Source organism: Trachurus japonicus, chromosome 12, assembly GCF_045865225.1.
Source record: "Trachurus japonicus isolate A0001 chromosome 12, Traja_1.0".
Lineage (NCBI taxonomy): Eukaryota > Metazoa > Chordata > Actinopteri > Carangiformes > Carangidae > Trachurus > Trachurus japonicus.
The window spans coordinates 30,137,423-30,160,226 of record NC_140918.1 but is presented as its reverse complement, the minus strand read 5'-3'; the positions used below and the strand labels follow the sequence as shown (position 1 = coordinate 30,160,226).

Here is a 22,804-nt window from a genome sequence, read left to right as displayed (position 1 = left end):
GGCTAATGATTGAGAAATATTTTAACAATATACCAAAGCACACACTGACATACACAGGCACAGTGCAGTGACAACAGAAAACATTAAACCAGAGAATAAAATGTGTTTAATGTTCAATCAGAACATTGAGTACATCTACTGTATTATAAATCTTGCTTTGCTTACTTGCTTTATTTGTGTGATCACATCAATGAAGTATCACACACACACTTACTTGTAATTATTTTTTTTAAAGAACTTGCTCCTGAATTTTAACCTCATACTCCTTCCACACTGTTGAAGATATTGACCCCATTCAAATAACAATAAAAAAAATCAATTGTATACCTAACCTCCACATATTCAGGTTCAAAACCTGTCAACTGCACTTCACCTTTGTAAACAGCACCTCGAGTTTGAGCTTCAACAAACCTGCAAATCTTCATACGGGTCACAAGGGTTCTTCATGTGGCCCAAAACCCAGAGCTGGTTTGGGGAGAGTCCACCTTCAGACCGTAAAGGATGGTTGTCCCAGCCTTCTGTGAAGGTGTGAAGGGCCTCTGCCAGACGTGGAAGGAAGACATAGTGTACACAAAACAGATGAACAACATCTGCCAAATGCAACAGGCCATCTTCCTCGAGACTGTGAAGAACTTCATAGTAAAGGTGTGTCACGCCGGTCCAGACATCTCGCCACAGGCGCTCTATTCTAGATCAGAAACAGGAATTATTCCGCTGAAAAGTAATAATTGATATTGTCTGAATGAAAATACTTTACAACAATAATTTCCCATTTTACATCTTAAAATTGATATAAATTATTTGAATTGTTTATTGTAACCTTTGATTATGTACGCTGCGCCCAGCTATGAAGCTCCCTCTTCCAGCGCCTTTAACAGTGAACATGGTTTCAGCAATTGAGACATTTTCAACACCTTCATCGCCCCTGACCCTTGAAAATACATGGAAGAAATGTTCAGCCATATTCATCACAACAAAATATTCCATCAAAAATTACTGAAATGAGTAATTAGGACAATGAAACAATAGCCCAAGTTCATATCATTGTTTACCTGGAAGGCCAGCCATAGTTTTCCACTGCCTTCAGAAAAAATGAATGAGCAGTGTTTGAGCGGTTATTTGTTGCAGGTTCCAGATAGAAAATCTGTGTAGAAAGACAGTGTTTGAAACTGCAGAGGCAAAATATTAAGGCCTACAACACATAACATCAGTAATCTTCATTTAAAATGTTTATTCCCTGCTCTTCTCCTCCTGTACCTCTGCCTTGGTCTCCTCCCATCCTGCTACTCTTGACCTCTCTTTAAACTCCTCCCTTTCTTCTCATTATCTTCTTCTCCTCCCCTCCCTCCTCCCATCATATTTTTTCTCCATATGATTGGCCAGTCAGTATTGCTCCCTAAGATTGCCAGTTGGGTCCATCTACTTAAAGTGATGGAGTAAAATATGATCAAATTCATTGTATGAACCATGATGTAGTTTATGACATGTACAGAGATAATAAAGCACTGTTAAAAAAAAAAAAAAAAAGGTGACAAACCTTTCTTGAGTACCCATCTATTGCACCAAATATGACGATGTTGTACCTTCAAAACAAAATATGAAATTACAATGAGCAGTCACTCCCCCCAATAAATAAAAATGTGAATAAATCTTAAATAGGTCGTACCGTATGAGCTTATGATTGGTGTCCACATGGACTAATGACAAAGGCCCCTGCACAAAGTATTTCCTTCTCACTATGCACCCCAACCGTGTCATTCTCTCCAAAACTCCTGGAGCATCAACTCTGTGCATGGACTCTTTGATCCGATCCCACTGGACCCTATGCCCATCAGCTTGCAGATAGCCTTTTACCATTCGATATCCCGCATTTGGGATCCGCCTTTTGATGGACTGGACAGCATTATCCAATTCACTGTCAGTTAGGCTGCTGTATGTAGACCGCGTGGACAAGCCAAGTTCACGCATACGCCTGAAGATTGTGCTTTGGCTGACACCCAACAGATTTGCAATGCAAGACACTGGTAAGGGGACGTCGATGAGCCGGGACAGAAGCTCCTCAGAAAAAACGAACTTTGGTCGGCCTCGTTCTCCAGCTCTAATGAAAGCACAGGGACTCTCTTGGGAAACAGCTGCGTGGATCTTATTTTGCAGGGATAAAAGACACTCCACAATTTCAGCTGGGATGTTTAAAGTACTAGATGCAGCCGTCACAATGAATGCTTCTTGATTTACAATGTATTGTAAATAGTCCAAATTCAAGTGTGGTTGATTCAACACATCTGTCATCCTTGATTTCAGGCGTTCCAATAACCGAGCAGCTACTGGTCCCTGTAAACAACAAGTTTGATGTATTAAATGCCACTGTTAACATAGTCATTTACCAACATACAGTAATCTATCAATTCCACATAGGCTGGACAGACATTCAAAATAATTTTGTATTTTAGCAAAATAATATATATGCCAATCATTAGCATGCAAGTTAATACAACAAAAATCAATTATTATATTATTAATTATGATTATTATTACTACAGTCTGGACCCATGCAAACCACACTTGTGCACCTAATCTCAAGCAAATGACTGCAGGCAAATGATAATAACTCTTATAGGGCCCCCAGCAGCGGTGCGCCCGCTACTGGGGGCGCAGCTCTGATCAAAGAGGCTACAGAGGAACTATGCAGGATATTTTCCTTATGGTTCTTTTTTTTTTACCTTGATTAAACAGCTTCAGAGTAATAGTGCTGGTTAAATAAACGACTAATTACGTGGAGAATGGAGCCTCAGACCGTCTAGCACCGCGACACAAACGCGCACCGTAACGCCTAATCTCTTGTTTATGACAGATAAGACTACACAAATATACACGTTATATCTCAAATTAGTTTTGTTTTTGTTTTCATCAGCGCTAATTAGCTAAACCAACTTCTAATGCTAGTAGCTAATGCAAGCACTAACTGCATCACCGGGCAGCGATATTTTTTTTCCTACTATGGCCACCTATGGCCACGCTAAGACCCGCCTTACTCCACCTCTGATTGGCTGCCTCTGCAAGGCTAAGCCTATCCCTGCATCTTACCCTAACCTTAACCACTCCCTTCACACGCCTAAACCAACCGTCTTTGCCTAAACCTAACCGTCAGAGTCGAGGGCATCGTGATAAGCCAATCAGAGGCCTAGTAAGGCGGGTCTTTGCCTGGCCATAGCAGGAAAAAAATGTTTGCCACCGGGCATGTCGTTAGCTTGTAAGCTAAAGCAGTAGCAGTCTTCACGTCCATAAACTGTATATGATTTAAAACAGTACAATTTCATGAAATAAATAACTAAATAAAAATAAATGAATGTTGGATGTGTTATTTACTTTACCTGTGATGCTGCTTCCCCTGAGTTACCCGCGGTGTCCATCGGTGCACTGCTGTTGTCAGCCATCCTCGGCTTCGGCGCATCACTCGGGGTTCGATTACTTTTCCCTGTGACCTGCCTGTGACCTGCTGTGACGTCATTTCAACACTTTTTCTACTCGTACCCACAAACTTGAATTCGTGTTCACAGTGAAGACTTCGTAGTCGTAGAAATTGGAGTTGTATTCACAAGACTTTGCACTCACAGCTTTTAGATTCATACTCACATAAAAACAATCCTAACCCGAACAATTTCTCAGACTCGTGTATGACAGCAGAATTTTGGGTACAACTTTTTTATTTACATAAATGTTTATCATTACGAGTACGAATGGTTAGAATCATGGACACATCTTTTTGGAAGCTCTCTTACTCCATAGGTTGGGATCTCCTTCCATTCACTCAATGCATTTAGGATTTTTTCATGCTGATCTATGATTGGATAAGACACGTAAAATGATGCGCTAAGGGAGTCTTTTCATTAGGCCTGTGTTAATCTGAAAACAGTAGGATTGAATAAAATGATCTTGTTTTTAAGAAATCTTGTAAGACATTGTTTTACTGTTTAATTTTCATTGAATATCAGAAAGTAGTCAACCAGTAGAAAATGACGCAGTGGACTGGTGTTCCACATAACCTATAATCCTCCCCTATTTTTTCAGTCACCAGCCGCCACTGATCACAACCTTGGCATGGAAAGTCACGTATGCCCCGGGACCTCACATCCCAAGAACAGTTTCTTCCCCTCTGCAGTCAGCCTAATGAACATTTCCCCTTAAATAACCCCAAACCTATGGACAGTCACTCTCACAGTATTTTGTATATCTCTTTTATAAAGCATATGTGTATTTATAGTATATGCAGGGTTTTTTTTGCATATAGTATGCGTATCTTTTGCACTAGAATATTTTAATTCATTCTATTTTATTTAAATTCTTAATTCTATTTTTATCCCTCCCTTTAAACTATTTTTGGTACCTTTATGTTTGCACCTGACACCAAGGCAAGTTTCTCGTGCTGTTAACTGACCTTTACTGCTCTTGGCAATAAAAACAGTTCTGATTCTGATGCTTATGTATATTTACTGTATTATGTAGCATTCATAATAAGAGGACAAAGGGGTTAATCATTGGGGACAGTGTGACCCCTGAGACATGGGATGTAGGTTTATTATGAGGACAACAGGAAGGATAAAATATCAACAAAACAAAAAACTCAAGTTTTATCTGATCAGTTTTATTCAGAGATCAAGAAACTGCTCACAAAACTGAACAGCAGCAATATAAATATCGCTGCCAAAGGACTGGGATGCAGCTCTTGGCTGAACTGCAGCTCTAAAAGCTGTCAGTTGTCCATCGGTCAGTGGGCATGCTGTGTGTGGAACGATGATGCAGAAGTGGTCATCACACGACAGTCCACTGTCTTCCCACTCGATGTGAGGAATATCCATGCCCTACAAATAGAGAGCATTTTAAATTGAATGCAGTGACAGTAGGCACACTTTAAAGGGATAGTTCAACATTTTGGCAAATTGGCCCATTGCCATAATCGCTATAGTCATAGCAGTAGGTTTGCTACCTTTAATTGCCGGTGCAAGGTATTTTAGAACAGCGGAGCAGAGCGGCTAGCTGCTCAGAGCTACGCTACGGAGGCTCATGGGATTTCTTGGTTTCCCTCATCACCACGCTATGAGATAATAATGGAACGTTACGAAACTGAGTCGTATTCGAGGTAAATACAGAAACTGCTTGCTGAAAAACTGTCCTTGAACGCAACGCGCATCAGCGGTTTTGCATGAATTTACCTGTAAAACAACTCTGTCTCGTAACGTTCCGTTATTATCTCATAGCGTGGTGAATGTGCAGCTCACAACTTGTCCACTAGGGGTGTCAACGTTTTAAATTTTTTCTACACATGTACACGGGGCTTGTAACCGACGTGGACACGGTTACACGGGGGGGGGGGGGGTATTATTATTCATTTCAAACAATTCTTATGCTCAGTCAGCACAGATGGAGAATCTATAATATAATCAAATGGTTTTGACAAGTTTATTCTGCACCAATTAACCTACACTTTTTCTGAATAAATGTATGCTCCGGCCACACACTGTAGATAGGCTACCGGCTCTTCCCTTGACTCAGTCATCGGACCGGGCCGAACACGACCGGACACACCGGGTTTGGATCGAAAACATTTACTAGCTCCGCTCCGTTCAGACGTTGTGCTGAGTGTGAACGCACCACCGGCACAGCGTGAAGAGAGAGAGAAGGAGACAGAGGGGTGTAGGCTACTGTGAAGCGAGTTTAGTGCGTTAGCGAGGTAAGTTGAGTCTAAAGCTTGCAGGCTCTCCTGTACTACAAATAGGGCTGCGTACCGAACTTCGGTTCTTTTGTGGCACCGACCGAAATGCTTCGGTAGCACCGAGTATCAAAACATGCCTCGTTTTTCGGTGCCAAGTTTCGATACCCGGAGGTCAATCACGTGATCAAGATCTGATAATGCTGCCGGTGATCAGCTGTAACATTACGTGGTTGCAGCATGCAGGGTGAATGTTTTACCTCTTTTACCCGCACATGTCTTTTACGTCCTGTCCAGGGTGTCCGGGTTTGTTTTGTTTTTTTTAATATAAATTCATTAAAACGTCCGGTTTTCATTGTTTTTCATGTGCTTAAATTGACTGGCGCTTTGCACAGAATGCTCCGGTATTTCGTTGCGATGTGACCACAGCTGGCCCGAGTGGTCTATAACAGCTGTCCATATGAAGCGAGCACAGTCACGAACTGAGACAAAGTTATTTAGCTATAGCAGGCGTTGACCTTAAGCATTGTTCCTATTATTAAAAAATGAATGACAAGAATAAGAGGTGAAAAGTAGCAGACTGATGCGCCACAGACCTGAGTGCTCATAAACTGTTACAGTAGCCTACTTCGGCTTTTACAAAGGCTGATTTTCTGCTTGATCCATGATGGTAAATTTACCTACAGAAAAACTAAATGCATGGTAAAAGTAACATTACTAATATTTTAGAGATCTCAAATTCACAAATGGTGTTTTCTATTATTATAATTCTGATTAAAAATTGGGTCAGGTCGGACCACGGGGTTCTTTTATTTATCTTTGCCGTGGTCCAGCCGAGAGACTGCTCGTGAGTCCGGCTGCATCAGGTCCAGGCTTCAACACCTGGATCGGACCGGGTCGAGTCTATGCTGGTATTACGCATAACGGCCGGACGCTACAATATGACTATTGCATCTACAGTGAGTGTGTAAATCTATGCCCCGTAACAACCCAAACTCCATGGCCCCCCCACCTCTAAAATGAACCCGGCGCCGCTGATGGGTAGGCTACGCGGAGATAGAGTGAGGGGGGACTGACACGCAGTTCCATTATTATCTGAAGCTTTCAGGCAACATTATCACCCCTAAAAGTAATATTGGTGAGAATTGAACGAGGAGGAGGGGAAAAAAGACGTGTAAACGATTATTCATTCATTCATTTATTATACCGCTTATCCTGCACTAGGGTCACGGGTGAGCTGGAGCCAAAATATTGAACTATCCCTTTAACAGCTTAAATTCAACAGCTTAAACATGAAAACCAAATGATTCATGTACCTCTGCGTTATCTGGTCTTTGAACTGGGTAGTGTCTACGACCCAGCTCCCACAGCTGGTTGGGGGTCATGTTGCTCTCTGTTCTCAGCGGATGGTTGTCCCAACCATTCCGAAATGTATCCAAGTCATCCTGCAGGCGTGGTAAGAAAACAAAGTGGCAGCAGAAGAGGTGTGTTGGATTGGCGATGCTCAGGAAGCCCTCTTCTTCAAGGTAGTGCAGGACATCATAGTAGATGCAATTAACAGCTACCCACAGGTCTCTCCACAGCCGCTCAATCCTTAATTTTAATACAAAAATATATTAATATTTACAATTTGTTTAATAATTCACAATGAGTACATAACAATTAAAATGTAAAATATCCAACCTATTTAATAGCTGAAACGTAAGCATGTCCTGAGTGAGGGTAAAAAAGCCCCGAAGAATCCCATTAGGGGAAAGTTTCGAAAAACACCCTAACATATCGCATTTATACACATATAAAAAATTTTTTTCACGTGTATAGGGTAAAATTTTTAACCTTTAGATATCTCCATGAAAATTACTGAGTTGATTACTTACATTAAAGCAGAAGTAAGTGATATATTTGTGTTAATATAAGTCTTAAATAGTTATATCTTCCGACAGCAATCACTTACATAGAGTGTTTGGTCTGAAACACGGGTCTGTCAGTCACTCTGCTCTGCTCTGAGCCGAGGAGAAAACATTTATCGTATCCTACAGTTTTTATCCAATGAGGAGAGAGAACGGCATGCAGGGCTGTGTGTGCAGCCAAGGAACGCCGTGAATGTGGCGACGTAGGGACGAGGACTGTTATGGTGCGTTCAAGGAAACTCGTAACTCCTGTTTTTCCGACCTGTGAAGTCGTACCAGTTTGATCTGGTACGAGTTCACCGGTCAGAAGTTACGAGTGGCCGTTATAGTGACTTTCACAGGTAAAACAGGTCAGAAAAACACGAGTGGGTTGCCTGGAACGCTACAAAGTCGTAAGTTGTTACTTGAAGCTGTAATTTACGGTTTCAAAAGCCTGCCTGGAACGCAGCATTAGCCAAAACGACCTTACCTTAAACGCTTACTTCTGCTTTAAGACAAACAAAAAATGTATTACAAGTTTTTTGAAATTCTTTGTTAACATGAGCAGATTTGCATACATTTGCATAAACCTGCATAAATTCCACCGTTTTGACGGCACATGTATATATGAAGGTGCTGTGGTGGTACCAGCATGAAAACTGGAATGAGTTGACTCCATCGGTCAACCGACAAGTTGACCACTTTAAATTTCAAGATGACTGCAATTTTTCAAGATAGCCACATCCTTAGTAGAGCAGGTATGACATGAGCCAACAGTGCATAATCCAATTACGTATGGCTAATTTGCATACATACAACACCTGATCTAAACATTGGGTAGAGCAGGTAACATATTATATGTTAACAAGATTGAACAAGACATTTTTTAACTGTAATATGATATTACAGTTAAAAAACTTAAGGAATGGAACCAATTTAGGCAACCCATGAGCATTAATAGAGATGGAGCATGTCATACCTGCTCTAAGGATGTGGCTGTCTTGAAAAATTGCAGTCATCGTGAAATTCATCATATATATTCATAAATATATGGGAACGTCAAAACGGTGGAATTTATGCAAATGTATTGTTCTCATGTTAACAAAGAATTTCAAAAAACTTATAATACATTTTTTGTTTGTCTTAATGTAAGTAATCAACTTTATATGCGTATAAATGGGATATGTTTGGGTGTTTTTCTAAACTTTCCCCTAATGGGATTCTTCGGGGCTTTTTTCCCCTCACTCAGGACATGCTGAGGATACAAAATCAGTTGAGTTTGCTTCTGTTGCAATTTGTTCAACCTTTTCTCATAAAATGACTGGACTATTACTGTCCTACCAGAGCACCAGAGCTCCCAGAATGCAGGTCTGTGACTCCCAGTACTTACTGTGGAACCAGCTCTCTCCATGGGTCAGAGAGGCAGACATTTTAACTACATTTACAGTAAGTCCAGGCTCCTCTCCTCTCCTCCAACCAGAAGCTGCCTCCATCAGCTCTTGTTAACATTTCCATGTTTCCCACATTCTGTGTTATAAACTGTTTTCTCATCTGTAACAACATCTATTGCACGTCTGTCCGTCCTGGGTGAGGGATCCCTCCTCTGTTGCTCACCCTGAGGTTTCTCCGATTTTTCCCTGTTAAAAGGGTTTTCTATGGAGTTTTTCCTCAGTCGATGTGAGGGTCTAAGGGCAGAGGATGTTGTTACGATGCCATGTAAAGCCCTTTGACACAAACTGTTTGTAAAAACGGGCTATACAAATAAAATTTCCTTGCCTATTATCTAGAAGTACATCTTGTTTCATGCATACTATATGTTATTGCACCCTATGCAAATGTGACAAATAATAGTACATCGTGGTACTCCTTCTAGCAGCTGCGTGCTGACATAGTATCACTACATGGTATCAGGGGCAATTTCCAATTAGCAGTATCTATTCTACTGAACAAACCGTTGGTTGTGAACACTCTTGCCAGATATAAAGCTGCTCCTTCCAGTGCCACGGACTGTAAACATGAAACGGGCCACATCTACGTTTTCAACTCCCTGATCTCCACGTACCCTAAAGGAGACACAAAACACTTTCAAATATCATATGAAAAGTTGGTTACAGTTTATTGGTTGATTAATACAACAGTGCAATGAGAGTGTTTGAAGTATCAAGAGAGCAAAATTCTGAAAATAAAATAAAAATAAGTCTCTCTAACTAAAAGGTAGGAAACAGGGATAATACATATAGGCTTTATTTAGCCACATAAGTGTTATGAACAGTGTTTATCTTGGACCTGGTATTTTTCCCACCATACAACCCATACACATAGTTATACAGTTTTCTGCAGGTACCACCAGATCTAATTTAATGCTTTTTAATGCCCTTTTTAATGCCCTTTTTAATGCCGTTTCAAACATTTTTAATGCCCAAGACTGCAAATACTTACCTATATTAGGGTTCCTACAGCTTAAAGGACAATTCCAGGCGAATTCAACTCGGGGGTGTATTTTCCTATCATTTTAGGTCTAAAAGAATGAATCTGAAGATTTTCAGTTTAATGTCTCCTGTTTTGCGGTAGTTGCGTCTGTCCACGCATCGCCACGGCAACAATGAATGGGAGTGGATGTAAGTTCCGCTGTTTAGGCTGTTTCCAGCCCTCAAAGCCGCAATTTTTTTCCACAGACAGCGTCAGATGTCTACTCAAACATGCACCGAGAAGTTTATTTACTTCAAGCAAGTCGACATGTTTGTAAAACTAGGTCTAATTCAAAGTCTCCCGGAGTCTCGCGCGAGCCCGAAGTTGCAGTGCAGGTGTATTCAGGCGCAGTGGGAGCTACCGCTTGTGTCATAGGGGTCAGCCCTATGTTCCCACAGCCCAATGATCCCACAGCCCTATGTTCCCTCATTTCTAAGAATTTTTTTTTCACTGAAAATTTTGAAAAATAGGCCCTATGTTCCCACAGTCCTATGTTCCCTCAGCCGTATGTTCCCACAGCCCTATGTTCCCTCAGGTTTATGTTGCCTCATTTCTAAGATTTTTCTTATTTCTAAGAATTTTCTCAAAATGAAACTCTAAGTCAAGTCATTTTTATATTTAAGGGATGATTCAGAGTAATTTCAACCTAGGGTCCTTTGCACCATGACCTTGAGCCAAACCAATTTGCTCCATGACCTTGAGCCAAACGCGGAGCTTGTTTTCCCTTGCTCGAACGGTGGTCGAGTTACCGCTATCCGAATATACCGAATGGCGCTAATGTTACCAAGCAGCTATCTTAAATTACCCAAAAGTTTGACCAGTAAGTACACCAGGAATTCCGGACATTATTAGATGTCCGGAATTCCTGGTGTACTTACTGTACAAACTTTTTAATGCTTCGTTTACTACTACTAACGCTATTTGTACTACTGTAGAAGTTTGTTGTATAAATTGCACTAACTCATGGAGGTGGGTTTAATTTTGGTATAAGGGTTCGTCACTCAACCCTATGTTGGAGTAGCGGTGTTGGAAGGGGTCAGCCCTGTGTTCCCAGGGCCCTATGTTCCCAGATTTAGCTAAAAGCTACATTACATCTGTAGTCAACTGCTACTGGATAATAGGTAGGGTGTAATTGACTACCAAATTGGGAGAAATGGGGATCAAATCTGATGCAAATTGATCATAAAGGAAATGTGGGAACATAAGGCCTAATTTTGGAAAGAAAAAAAAAACCTTAGAAATGAGGGAACATAGGGCTGTGGGAACATAGGGCGGCGGGAACATAGGGCTGAGGGAACAAAGGGCTGAGGGAACATAGGGCTGAGGGAACATAGGGCTGTGGGAACATAGGGCTGTGGGAACATAGGCACGCTCCCGTGTCATAAACACAGGAATATCAACTCTTTACTTGCTTGAAGTAAACATTTTTTTCCACAGACAGCGTCAGGTGGCTACTGAAACATGCACCGAGAAGTTTTTTTTACTTGAAGCAAGTAAAGAGTTGATATTCCTGTGTTTATGACACAAACGGGAGATTTTCCCACTGCACCTGAACACACCGAGCACGGCAACTGGGTCTCGCGCGAGACTCCGGGAGACTTTGAATTAGATCTAGTTTTACAAACACGTCGGCTTGTTGAAGTAAATAAACTTCTGGGTGCATGTTTGAGTCTCCATCTGACGCTGTCTGTGGCTTTGAGGGATGGAAACAGCCTAAGCAGCGGAACTTACATCCACTCCCATTCATTGCTGCCGTGGCGATGCGGGGACAGACGCAACTACCGCAAAACAGGAGCGATTAAACTGAAAATCTTCAGATTCCTTCTTTTAGACCTAAAATGATAGGAAAATACACCCCCGAGTTGAATTCGCCTGGAATTGTCCTTTAACAGATTTTTGTTTAGATAACAGAATTTCTGACATTTTGACCATTTTTGAAGTCTGCTTTACCAACTGCTGCCTGGACAGTGACTCCCTGAGTCTATTTGAGAAGCCACACACCTGGAGGCATTATTGGGGGAAAATGTTTGAGCATCTGTAACGGTAGAATTTGTGCTTGTGTACAGTGATTTTTATGTGTGTAAGTATGAATTGTGTACTTGTACAGTGATTTGTATGTGTGTAAGTATGAGTTGTGTACTTTCACAGTGATTTGTAAGTGTGTCAGAATGAATTGTGTACTTGTAGATTTTTTTCTCTCTCCACAAATAAAACACAATCACAGCCTGGTGGCACAGCACGCGGAACCGAAGTGCAGCGCCCTGGAGCGGAGGCAGTTTCAGATAGGCGCACATGTTAACCGGTCTACCGGTCTCACGTTCTGGAGCGCAGTGCGCACGCCTGCAGCGCTTCAGATCGGTTCATTTCTATTTTTCACACGAGCCGGATAGACCAGATCGTACCAGACAGGAAGTCGGGCACAGAAAAGGCGAGAGAATCCGGTCAATTTTCAAAATAAAATAAACAAAATGATGATTAATTAAATTGTTGCTTGTCCATCTAGCCTAAATATTTGTCAGTTGCGTCTGCACACGAGACACACACAGACACACACACACACATATGTTTAAAATGACATGCGTGTGTGGAAAACCGAGTGAATACGAGTGTAGTATAGTTAGTACTGTGAGATATCGCGAGAGAGCCAGAACGAGAGTAGAGAACGAGAACTGGAACGGAAGGTAAACGAACATGGCTGACAGAAACGTGTTAATAAAGTAACATAAAACTGAACTAAAGGACTGCTTATTTTAAACAACACAACATTTGGCGACGAGGAGACGGGATTTTGCCAAGGACCCAGAGACAAAGAAGGACGACTTGGAATTTTTTTTACATCCATGCGGAAAAGTGAGACGACAACAGCAGAGCTATGTCGACTGACGGGCAGCGGCAAGGAGCCGCAAATGCTGCACCTGGACCCAGCTACCCTCAACTAGCCCCGCCGGTTCCGCTGAACCTCGGAGCTTCTGATTTATTCACGGAGTATAACCTGTGGAAAGACTCTTACAGCTTTTTCGAAGTTGCCAGTGGGACAATTAATGCACAAGATTCGGTGAGGAGAGCCACTTTGTTGCATTGCATAGGACCGCCTACACAGAGGATTTTCGCAAATCTTCCAGGAAATAAAGGTACATATGCACAAGCTGTTGCCGCTCTGGACGCATATTTCACTCCACGGAGAAATGTCGTCTTGGAGAGACACAAGTTTAGGCAAAGAGCTCAGTGCCCAGATGAGACAGTAGACGCTTTCGTGAATGCTTTGAGAGAACTGGCAAAATCATGTGATTTTGGCGCACTAGAGAACGACCAGATACGAGATCAGATTATAGCTGCTGCGCAGCGATGGGTCGGGTCCGGGCTACTTTTGGGCAAATTTAGGCAATTCTGAGCAACAAACAGGAGAATAGGAAGACAAGACAGTTGACCTTATAATGTCCAATTTGCATCAGTTGAGGATTGAACCCACAACCTCAAGAACCAAAGACCGTTGTTTATCACACTGAGCTAATTGCCAAGTGGCACTTAACAGTGGCTTCACAAATTGAGTAAGCCATTCACTGTCGCGCAGGCAGATTTGAAACCACAGTAAAAAGAAAAATCCGTTTTGAGGTAAAATAATGATATGTATTTGTTAAACATCTACTGTGACTCTAAGATGTTAGGAGCCTTCGCACATGGTCCAGTCCAAGCTATTTGGATTTTTAAACTTAGAGGCTTGCTGTGATGCCACCATCAGTACAACTGTCTTGTGTTTCGTGTTGAGGACAACTGACATTTTGATCTGTCATCATCATCATCATCACCCTTGCTGGGTCTCGAACCCACAGCCTCTGACACCAAGAACCAGCTCCTAACTCGCTGAGCTAATTGGCTGGTAGTGAGACCTGCTGTGTAGCTTCATTTATCCACTCAGGTGAGTCAGTGCCCGGGCAGCTGTTGTCAAGGCAGATTTAAGAAAGTCAGAAATTCTATTAAACAAAAATCAGTTAACACATAAATTGCATCTAGACAGCAAAACAGCTTGTGGACATGTGACATTTTGATCCGTAATCATCATCATCACCCTCGCTGGGTCTCGAACTCACAATCTCTGACACCAAGAACCAGCTCTTAACCCACTGAGCTAATTAGCTGGTAGTGAGACCTGCTGTGTAGCTTCATTTATCCACTCAGGTGAGTCAGTGCCCGGGCAGCTGTTGTGATGAAATGGTCAAAATTTCAGAAATTCAGTCATCTAAACAAAAATCTGATAATACATAAATTGCATCTTGACAGCATGGAAATGTTGGTGATTTGTTTTTAATGATACGTGTTTTGCTTCATAAGAGAAAATATGATGTTTATAAATTCCAGTCTCACATTGACTGCAGTTGTTCCCATGAGAGCAGAATTCAAAATATTCTAGAAAATTCAGTTTTTGAGATAAAATTCTGATATTTGCCAAACTTCATCAACCATGACTCCAGAATATTCTCTTTTTTTTTCAGGAAGATTGAAAATGTATTTATCAAGAATTTGATGGTATATGTTTACAGTAGTGTTTACAGTCAAACGTTTTCATGCACTGTAGGCTCAATTTTTTGCTTAATCAAAAATCCGAGAAACAAGTTTTGTGGAGGACAGTCTGGAGATGCTCTGTAGCAAGTTTGGTGTCAATTGAGCAAAAATTGTGGGAGGAGATACATTTTAAAAGTTTTACAGTTATTGAAAAAAACAGAGTGATGGACTTCATAATTTGTAATAAGTTTAAGTGGACAAAAGTTTCAGCAGTATTGAGGCTACATTGTGGTGAAGTTTCAACACTGTAGCATCTACCGTTGGTTTGGTAGGAATTTTTAAAATTTTTAAATTTAAACGCTTATTGTGCCCCCCCTAGGAGGGGGGGGCACATGTCCTTGGAGTTGAGTGAATCTGGCATGGGGTTGGATGTTTCTGTGAAGTTTGGTGAGTTTTCACCCATGGGAAGTATGACTTCCTTGGAAGAAGAAGAAGAAGAAAGAAGAAGAAGAAGAATTCCTAGGAATACAATAGTGTCCCGGCAGCTTAGCTGCCCGGACCCTAATAATAGAAAAATGTGCCATGAAAAAGCTGTGCGACAAACTGTTGCAGCAAGATGGACTAAGTTTAGACAAAGCACTGTCAACTGTGAGAGCTTATGAAGCAGCACAGGCAGAATCTAAACTTTTCACTGACAGCACTGGTCACAGAGCAAGGGATAACCACGTCCGTTTCACTAAGAAGAGTGCACGTGCAGATTACGGACGGAAGGCCGCGACGGCGCGAGGAGGAAAAGGCAGCCACGAGCAAGCCAGCAGCGATGGCCAGTGTTACAGATGCGGAATGAACACTCACACAGCAGATGAATGCGGTGCCAAGACAGCGACGTGTCTTTTCTGTCAGAAAACCAGACATTATGCACGCATGTGTTTCAAGAAGAAAAAGAAAGCACAAGCAGAAAATAACAGTGACACAAGTAAGGACAGAAATAAAGAGAAAGAAAAGACAAAACCAGGTAAACCAGTGAGAGCAATAGTACAGGATGCCTCTGACTCAGATTCAGACGAGTTTATCCATGTTGTAGATCCTGAAGGTACTGAGACAATTAAAATAAATGGACAATGGCTGAAAATGGTCATAGATACAGGAAGTGGTAGAAACTTCATAGGAGAACACCTGTATAAGAGAACAATGTCAAAAAGAACAAAACTGAGACCAACTAAAAAGAGATTTTATGCCTATGCTCAAACTACTCCACTTAAATGTGTAGGTTATTTTGAGGCAGAAATGAGATGGAAAGACAACATAGTCAGAGACAACTACTGTATGTGATAGAAGGAGATGTAGAAACACCACCGACAACTCTTTTGAACTGGTCAACACAGAGGATGGATCAAAAGCGATCAGAATGTCGAACATCTTCGCCGCAGACCTGTGGTAATGGACTTCGATGTTTCTGAGCCTTCATCAGTCTGCAACGGTCAAGTCATATATATATATATATATATATATATATATATATATATACACACACTATATATATATATACTATATATTTATATATTTTTTTTTTTCTCCGTCGAAAAAAGACGGATATTTATCAGCGGGTGACACCAACGTCTGCCCCAGCAAGTCAGAGCTTTTATTTCTCTCACACTCACACACACAAGAGACCTGGAGAGATGCAGCCGCATCTGACAGGAGGATCGCGTGTGTGTTCCCCTCCACTAAAGTTACAGCTGATCGCTGATAGCTGCCACTCTCATCAGTGAGAGCATTTTCGCCGCGGCACGACCCTCTTTTTTCTCTCCTTTCATCAGCTCCAAACTCACTCTTCTGCACCGCGATTACAAACCACAGCGTGCTTTCCAGCACTATTTTCTATTTTTTACACATATTTGTATTTTTTTTTTTTTCAGAGCTCCTATGCGCTAACGTCAGACGCACGCTCATCCACAAGCCAATCACTGATAAGCAGGCGCAGCCCTTGCGGGTAATGATGTCTTGACGTAGGTAGATCATTTAGTCTGCTGGCATAATAGCAGTGTGAAAGCGAACTTTACTGGACTATATGGAAACAATGTAACAACAAAAAAAAAATTAAGTCCGGACCTTGGCGCCCTAACTCTTCAAGTTTGTTTTTCACTGGCTTTGGAGGCATATTAAAGTCCAGTCACCCAGCAGGGTATCGGTAAAGCTGCTTGGTAACAATGTTTAGATGTGCTCTGCTAGCATTTGTTAGTTGTTGATGGGTAAGTTAGCGGGAGCGAGACAACAGCGTGCACTTCCTACATGCTCTCCTCCCTCTCTAACATGTCAATCTCCTCCCTCTCTCACATGAGGGTAGGTTCTATGTTTAACCACATAAATAAATGATTACCAATTAATTAATTACCAATTAATAAACGGCAACGCAGAAATTTTGAATCCTCTCACTCTTCCTCTGGTTTGCTTATTGAATTTCTCTCCGGTTACCACTTTAGGTTCAGACAACGGGTGACCAAGTTCTTCCATCGGTTAAAGGGATAGTTCACCCAAAATTCAAATTTCACTCATTTTCTACTTACCCTCATGTCGACTAAGGGTTGGGAGAAGTTTCAGAGTCATTCATGCCTTTTTGTAGTTACAGGGGGGGGGTCTGGGCAGCAGTGCATTTCCTATTAACATATTAAGGTCAACTGGCTTGTCTTCCTATTCTCCTGTTTGTTGCTCAGAATTTGCCTAAATTTGTCAAAAATAGCCCGGACCCGACCCATGATGGCTGCGCAGCAGCTATAATATTTTTGGTTATTTCACCTTGTAGAAATGCAGACATCTTCCATACCTTATTGTTCTTTTATTACTGTAGCATTTTTTTTAAATAAATAGATAAATAAATAATGACAGACATAGCAATGCACAGCCATATATTTTCAAAATTCCATAAAATAACCAAATCAAATTGTTAGCAGTAGTTATCAGAAAATCCCAGCATAATCTTTTTGCCCAGCTGCTCCTCTTACAACTATACACAACACATTATTTATGGCACTGTAACACTGACAAATGAGATGTTCTCACCAAGCGTAAATTGCGTCAGAGCCACTGCCACACACTGCTATGTAGTTGAGTTCAGCTCAACCAACAACTCTGCTTGTAGCATTAATTTCATGAACAATCCATTTCATACAATTTTAAAATCATGAACTTTAACAAAAATATTTTACATTTTCACAATGTCTTGAGCCTGTTACAGTTCAATAACTGCAGCCTCACACACACTGCTGCTGTCCTCAGTGAGTTTACATACACTCCTAAATTGTTTCTTCCTGTGTGTGGAGTCTCAAGTGATTATTAAAACTCACTCGAAGTCTAAAATGTTTCCCACATGAAATTATTTCTCTCCTGTATGGATTTTCATGTGTTCTTTAAGATTCTGTCTTTGACTAAATGGTTTACCACAGGTAGCACAGGAAAATGGTTTCTCTCCTGTATGGATCCTCATGTGGTCTTTAAGACTGTGTCTGTAACTAAATTGTTTACCACAGGTAGCACAGTCAAATGGTTTCTCTCCTGTATGGATCCTCATGTGTTCTGTAAGACTCCCTCTTTGACTAAATTGTTTACCACAGGTAGGACAGGGAAATGGTTTATCTCCTGTATGGACTTTCATGTGTTGTTGAAGATGACCTCTTTGACTAAATTGTTTACCACAGATAGCACAGTCAAATGGTTTCTCTCCTGTATGGATCCTCATGTGGTCTGTAAGACTCCCTCTTTGACTGAATTGCTTACAACAGGTAGGACAGGGAAATGGTTTCTCTCCTGTATGGACTTTCATGTGTTCTTTAAGATGACATCTTTGACTAAATTGTTTACCACAGGTAGCACATTTAAATGGTTTCTCTCCTGTATGGATCCTTATGTGTTCTTTAAGATAACCGCTTCGACTAAATTGTTTACCACAGGTAGGACAGACAAATGTTTTCTCTCCTGTATGGATCCTCATGTGTATCTTCAAACCTGTGGTTGTGCTAAATGTTTTCCCACACTCTGAGCAGCGGGGAGACTTCTTACAGTGAGACTTCCTACCAGTGTTGCATTCTTCATCACTTACATGAACATTCTCACTGTTCAGACCTGACTCAGGTGCTCTGGTTTCTCTCCAGTAATCATCACTGTCATCAGTCTCAGAGGACGACTCTGAGACCTCATCACTTGTATCTGGTTGAAGATCTTCATGTTGATCTGAGTTCCTGGCTGGTTCAGATCCTCCACAGTCGTCTCCATCAACCTCTATCTGTCCAGCTGAGCTGGTGGATGGAGGCTCTGCCTCAGTTTGTCTTTGATGAGGTTCCTCCTTTTCTTCTTTAACATGTAGACTCTCTGGGTTCTCCTGATCCAGACTAGAGGTCAACTCAGGAGGATCCTCTGCTTCAATCTTCAACAGGTGCTGATCACCTGCAGAAACAATGAAACACATCATGAACAACAGTGTCTTCATACTGTCACTCATAACTGCTGTCTCTAGGAAATTATCGGTAGAAATTTTTCATATGGTGCATCACTAATATAATGGTACTTATTTTTAGTTAGTATTTAGATTTGATTATTCTGAATTAGGGATTGACCAATTATCGGCATGGTCGATATTCGGCATTTTTACGATCATCGGCTGTTTTTTTCACCGATAACCGATAAAATTAATTGATTTTAAAAAGGCGCTCCTGATGCAGCGTCTCTCTGCCTGAAGTCACCACTCTGGGGCCTCATTTATCAAACTGGGTGTAAAAGTCCTCTTAAATTTTCACGTACGACGGAAAGGCAAAATGTGCATACGACCAAAAAATATACACTCTTTTCAGATCTATCAAACTCTGCGTACACACGGCTGCACGGTATTTCCCTTGATAAATCACACCGGACCCAAGAAAAGTGCGGATGTGAACACGCCTCATATCCAGCCCCCTAAACGGCCCCACACAATCATATATGGTCAATGCAAATCAGTACGTGCATATTAAGTAGCCATGTGAGCTCTGGAAACGTGTGGAATGATGTCAGTGGAAGACGGTGAAGACAGACAGACGGACGGAGAGCGGAGGAATTTCTCTGAAAGCGAGATAGTAACACGGCAATATCAGTCAGAAACATCATCTTGCATTGAAAGGCTACAATAAAAACAAAAAACTCCCAAATCTAAATGAAACAGAGCAGAAAGAAGAATAATCATATTTAATCTGCCCCTTTATTTTAGATTATGTCATAATAATTTAAAGCAGGGTTTCCACTGCCAGTTACTATAACTTTGCACCCCTTTCCACTAACCGCCAACTGCCGTTCACTGGACGACTTTGATTTTCATTTGTGCATAGCTATATATAAAAATTTAAAAAAAAACATTGAAGTCCACCAGTCTGTGACTTTTCCTAAAATCATGTTGGGCAGCACCCAATTTTGTTAAATACAATAAATATTATTCACACAAAAAATATCGATCATGTTTTCTCATTTGCTTTGATTTGCGCCGACATTATTGGGCTTGCTGCTTGCTTGTGTGTGCCCAGTCTGGCTACTGAACACACGCACGTCGCAGAAATTATTTTCCAGACTGGACAGACTGGTTGTGGAAGAGGTGTAGCCTACATGCAGGGGAAAATATCAATATGATATCAAAAGAAAACGAAATTTGTTTTATAAAGCCAGTATTTAGGAGCAAACTAGTGTAAATGCACAGGGGAAAAATCAGAGTCGCTGTGCTTTTCATGTAAAGTGCCGACGTCAGCACGTGGTGGTGGTGGTGGGGGGTCATCATCACCACCACTTGCTACTTCAAACAGTGTCCGCGCTCCTCTCTCCCTCGCATACTGCAGTTCTCTGACTCTGCAGCGGCGTCGCCAATTCCGCCTGTTCTTCAAAAAGCGTGTAAATGCCGGTACGCCAGGGTCAGACTGGTCGTAAATTTCTGCACTTTCTCCCGACAGGTTTTGGCTTGATAGATCCCAAATTAGGCGGAGAAAAGTGCGTACGCACAAAACAGGGGAAAGAGCGTGTAAAAAAACGTGTATCCACAATGATAAATGAGGCCCCTCGGCTGTGAAACAAGGTCCCGCCCACAGCCCTCACTCAGGGTTTTTCCTGCCTTCAAAATTGCGTGGCGGCCGCCTCCAGCTAATTTTGTGCCGCCCCCAGCCAGAGGAGTGATTGATATCGCTCTGCCCCCAGCTATATGCATGTTATTTTAACTGCAGTTGCAGCGTTGCGCCACTATGGGGGCGCTGTATCAACAGCAGTGCACCGGAAAGAGCTGAAGCAACTACAGAAAAAGAAGAAGATCGACTCGCGTTCGGTTTTTCCCGTTTTTTTCCGCTAGTTGGTGCTATCGGCGTCCTGATTTTCCCCGGCTGTTCAAACAGGTAAGTATTGTTTTGTTTTTTTGCATCCAAGCATGTCGTATTTATTTTTAAAAAAAGTTTCCTCCGTATCAGAGTAACGTTAATGGTTTTTAGCGTTGCAGATATGGCTGGGACAATCAGCCACTACTTTAAAAAGCGACCTCGCGAGGAGGAGAGTCAGGAGTCCAGGTGAAACAGTGCAGACAAATTAGCGTAACAAGCAGTTAAAAGGTAATAATTCATGGTTGTGACAAGATGTGAAAATTGTGTCAGGTCTGAAAGTACCGGTAGTTCGCAAGCAGGGACTGGTGAGGGTCAGAATGCAGGACAGGACGAGCCGGCGAGGCAAGGGTACGTTAGTCAGTTTGCAAGTCATTAGGAGCATAACAACGCAAAGCCAACGTGTACGTGATTTAAAGTTTTCAAATTATTTTTTTAAACATTATTTTTTTCTTCATATTTCCAGATCTTCTCAAAAACACAGAGCCAGTGGTTTTGACAAGCAGTGGGTGAATCAATTTACCTGGCTCAGGCATACTGGGGAAGGCATGCACTGTTATTTATGCCAAAAGCACTGTACCCCAACGCAGCAGGCAATTGCTGCCGCCCTCGTGAGACAGCCATCTACCAACTACAGGCTGGACACATTAAAAAGACATGAGGGGACGGCCATTCATAAAGCAGCAGAAGAGAAGGAGAAGTGCATTAAAGATGGTAGTACCTTAAAAACACTCATTTTTGAAAGTTACAAAAAACTAAAATAATATAGTTTTTTTAAATAAATAATTGGTTGTGTTTTTTAGGGAGGACACTGCAGCGTGCTATTGCAGCACAGGTGGACATGGACCACAGAGCACTTGAAGGCTGCTTCAAAATCATCTATGAGTGTCTCAAGCAAAAGTGGCCCCACCTCACAAGCTATGAGCCCATCATTCTCTTTTGTCAGCGCTTCGGCTGTGCTTATTTCGATGGTTTGAATGTAAATTCTTAAGTTATTTAATTGTATATTGAATGTTTTTCACATAATTGTTTTAAAATGAAGTAGGCCAACCTAATTACTGTCTGTTTTGCCCCCAGGTCAGTGCCAACACCAAATATAGCCTACTAGCAGCCATATTATTGATGGTGGAGGTCATTGGCCAGATCCTGGATGACCAGTTGGTGGCAGAGATGTCAAAATCCCCCGTGTGGGGATTAATGGTAGACGAGACCACTGACATCTCTGTCACAAAGCAACTGGGTCTAGTTGTGAGGTAACATTACTTTGTGCAGTTAAATAAAATTGTGTATTAAAAATTACTTCAACTAGAGAGATTTTTTTGTATGTTTAGCTTTTTAGGACCCAACCATGTGGGAGTCACTGCAGTCAAAACCAGGGTGCTGCATTTGGGTGCTGTGTCTGCTGCAACTCTGTATGACACCATCCTGAGAGTCATCAGAGATGACAAAATGCTGCCAACCGACAAGCTAGCCTCCTTTGCAAGTAACGGAGCTGCAGTAATGATAGGTGAGTTTTCTTTTTTGCATTTACCTTTTAGTTAACATTTAATAAGATTGACAGAGTGATTGATTTTTTATTTTTTATTTTAGGGAGAAAAGCTGGAGTTGGGAAGAGACTCCAAGACTCATTCCCTGGCCTGATAACTGTACACTGCGTGGCACATCGACTCAATCTGGCAGTGTCAGACTGCATTAAGGGGCAGAGGGCAGTTCAATACCTCACCAAATATGCCAGGACTGTTGGAACTATCTTCTGGTTCTACCAGGCCTCTAGTAATAGGACCAGCAGTCTCAAGGACATGGAGAGGCTTTTTGAACTCCCCCAAATCAAACTGCAGGTTAGCAATATTCAGTGCTAGATTATT

The 22,804-nt window shown here is 41.6% G+C and overlaps 1 protein-coding gene and 2 pseudogenes across 2 annotated transcripts; all 3 read right to left on the bottom strand.

Moving 5' to 3' along the window:
• Window positions 1-402: 402 nt before the first annotated feature.
• On the bottom strand, window positions 403-1,968 carry LOC146977781 (uncharacterized). The gene is made up of 5 exons (XM_085794270.1): window positions 1,667-1,968; window positions 1,538-1,583; window positions 1,053-1,144; window positions 821-931; window positions 403-688 (listed from the first exon to the last, which is right to left on the bottom strand). Exons 1-5 carry the CDS (start codon window positions 1,966-1,968, stop codon window positions 403-405), a joined length of 837 nt encoding a protein of 278 aa, XP_085650396.1.
• A 2,679-nt stretch (window positions 1,969-4,647) lies between these two features.
• Window positions 4,648-9,688, bottom strand: LOC146977780 (uncharacterized; annotated as a pseudogene). The gene is made up of 3 exons (XR_015037300.1): window positions 9,549-9,688; window positions 7,024-7,300; window positions 4,648-4,859 (listed from the first exon to the last, which is right to left on the bottom strand). The product of XR_015037300.1 is annotated as an uncharacterized LOC146977780 (transcript).
• An 8,170-nt stretch (window positions 9,689-17,858) lies between these two features.
• Window positions 17,859-21,475, bottom strand: LOC146977779 (uncharacterized; annotated as a pseudogene).
• Window positions 21,476-22,804: the final 1,329 nt, after the last annotated feature.

Bases quoted from the DNA above. Each gene is read 5' to 3' on its own strand.
- LOC146977781 (XM_085794270.1), bottom strand. From the start codon at position 1,968: ATGCGTGAACTTGGCTTGTCCACGCGGTCTACATACAGCAGCCTAACT. The intron at 1,145-1,537 runs GTTTGTCACCTT...CTTTCTACACAG, and splicing joins TAGATGGGTACTCAAGAAAG to ATTTTCTATCTGGAACCTGC. The intron at 689-820 runs GTTACAATAAAC...TTTCTGATCTAG, and splicing joins CGCAGCGTACATAATCAAAG to AATAGAGCGCCTGTGGCGAG.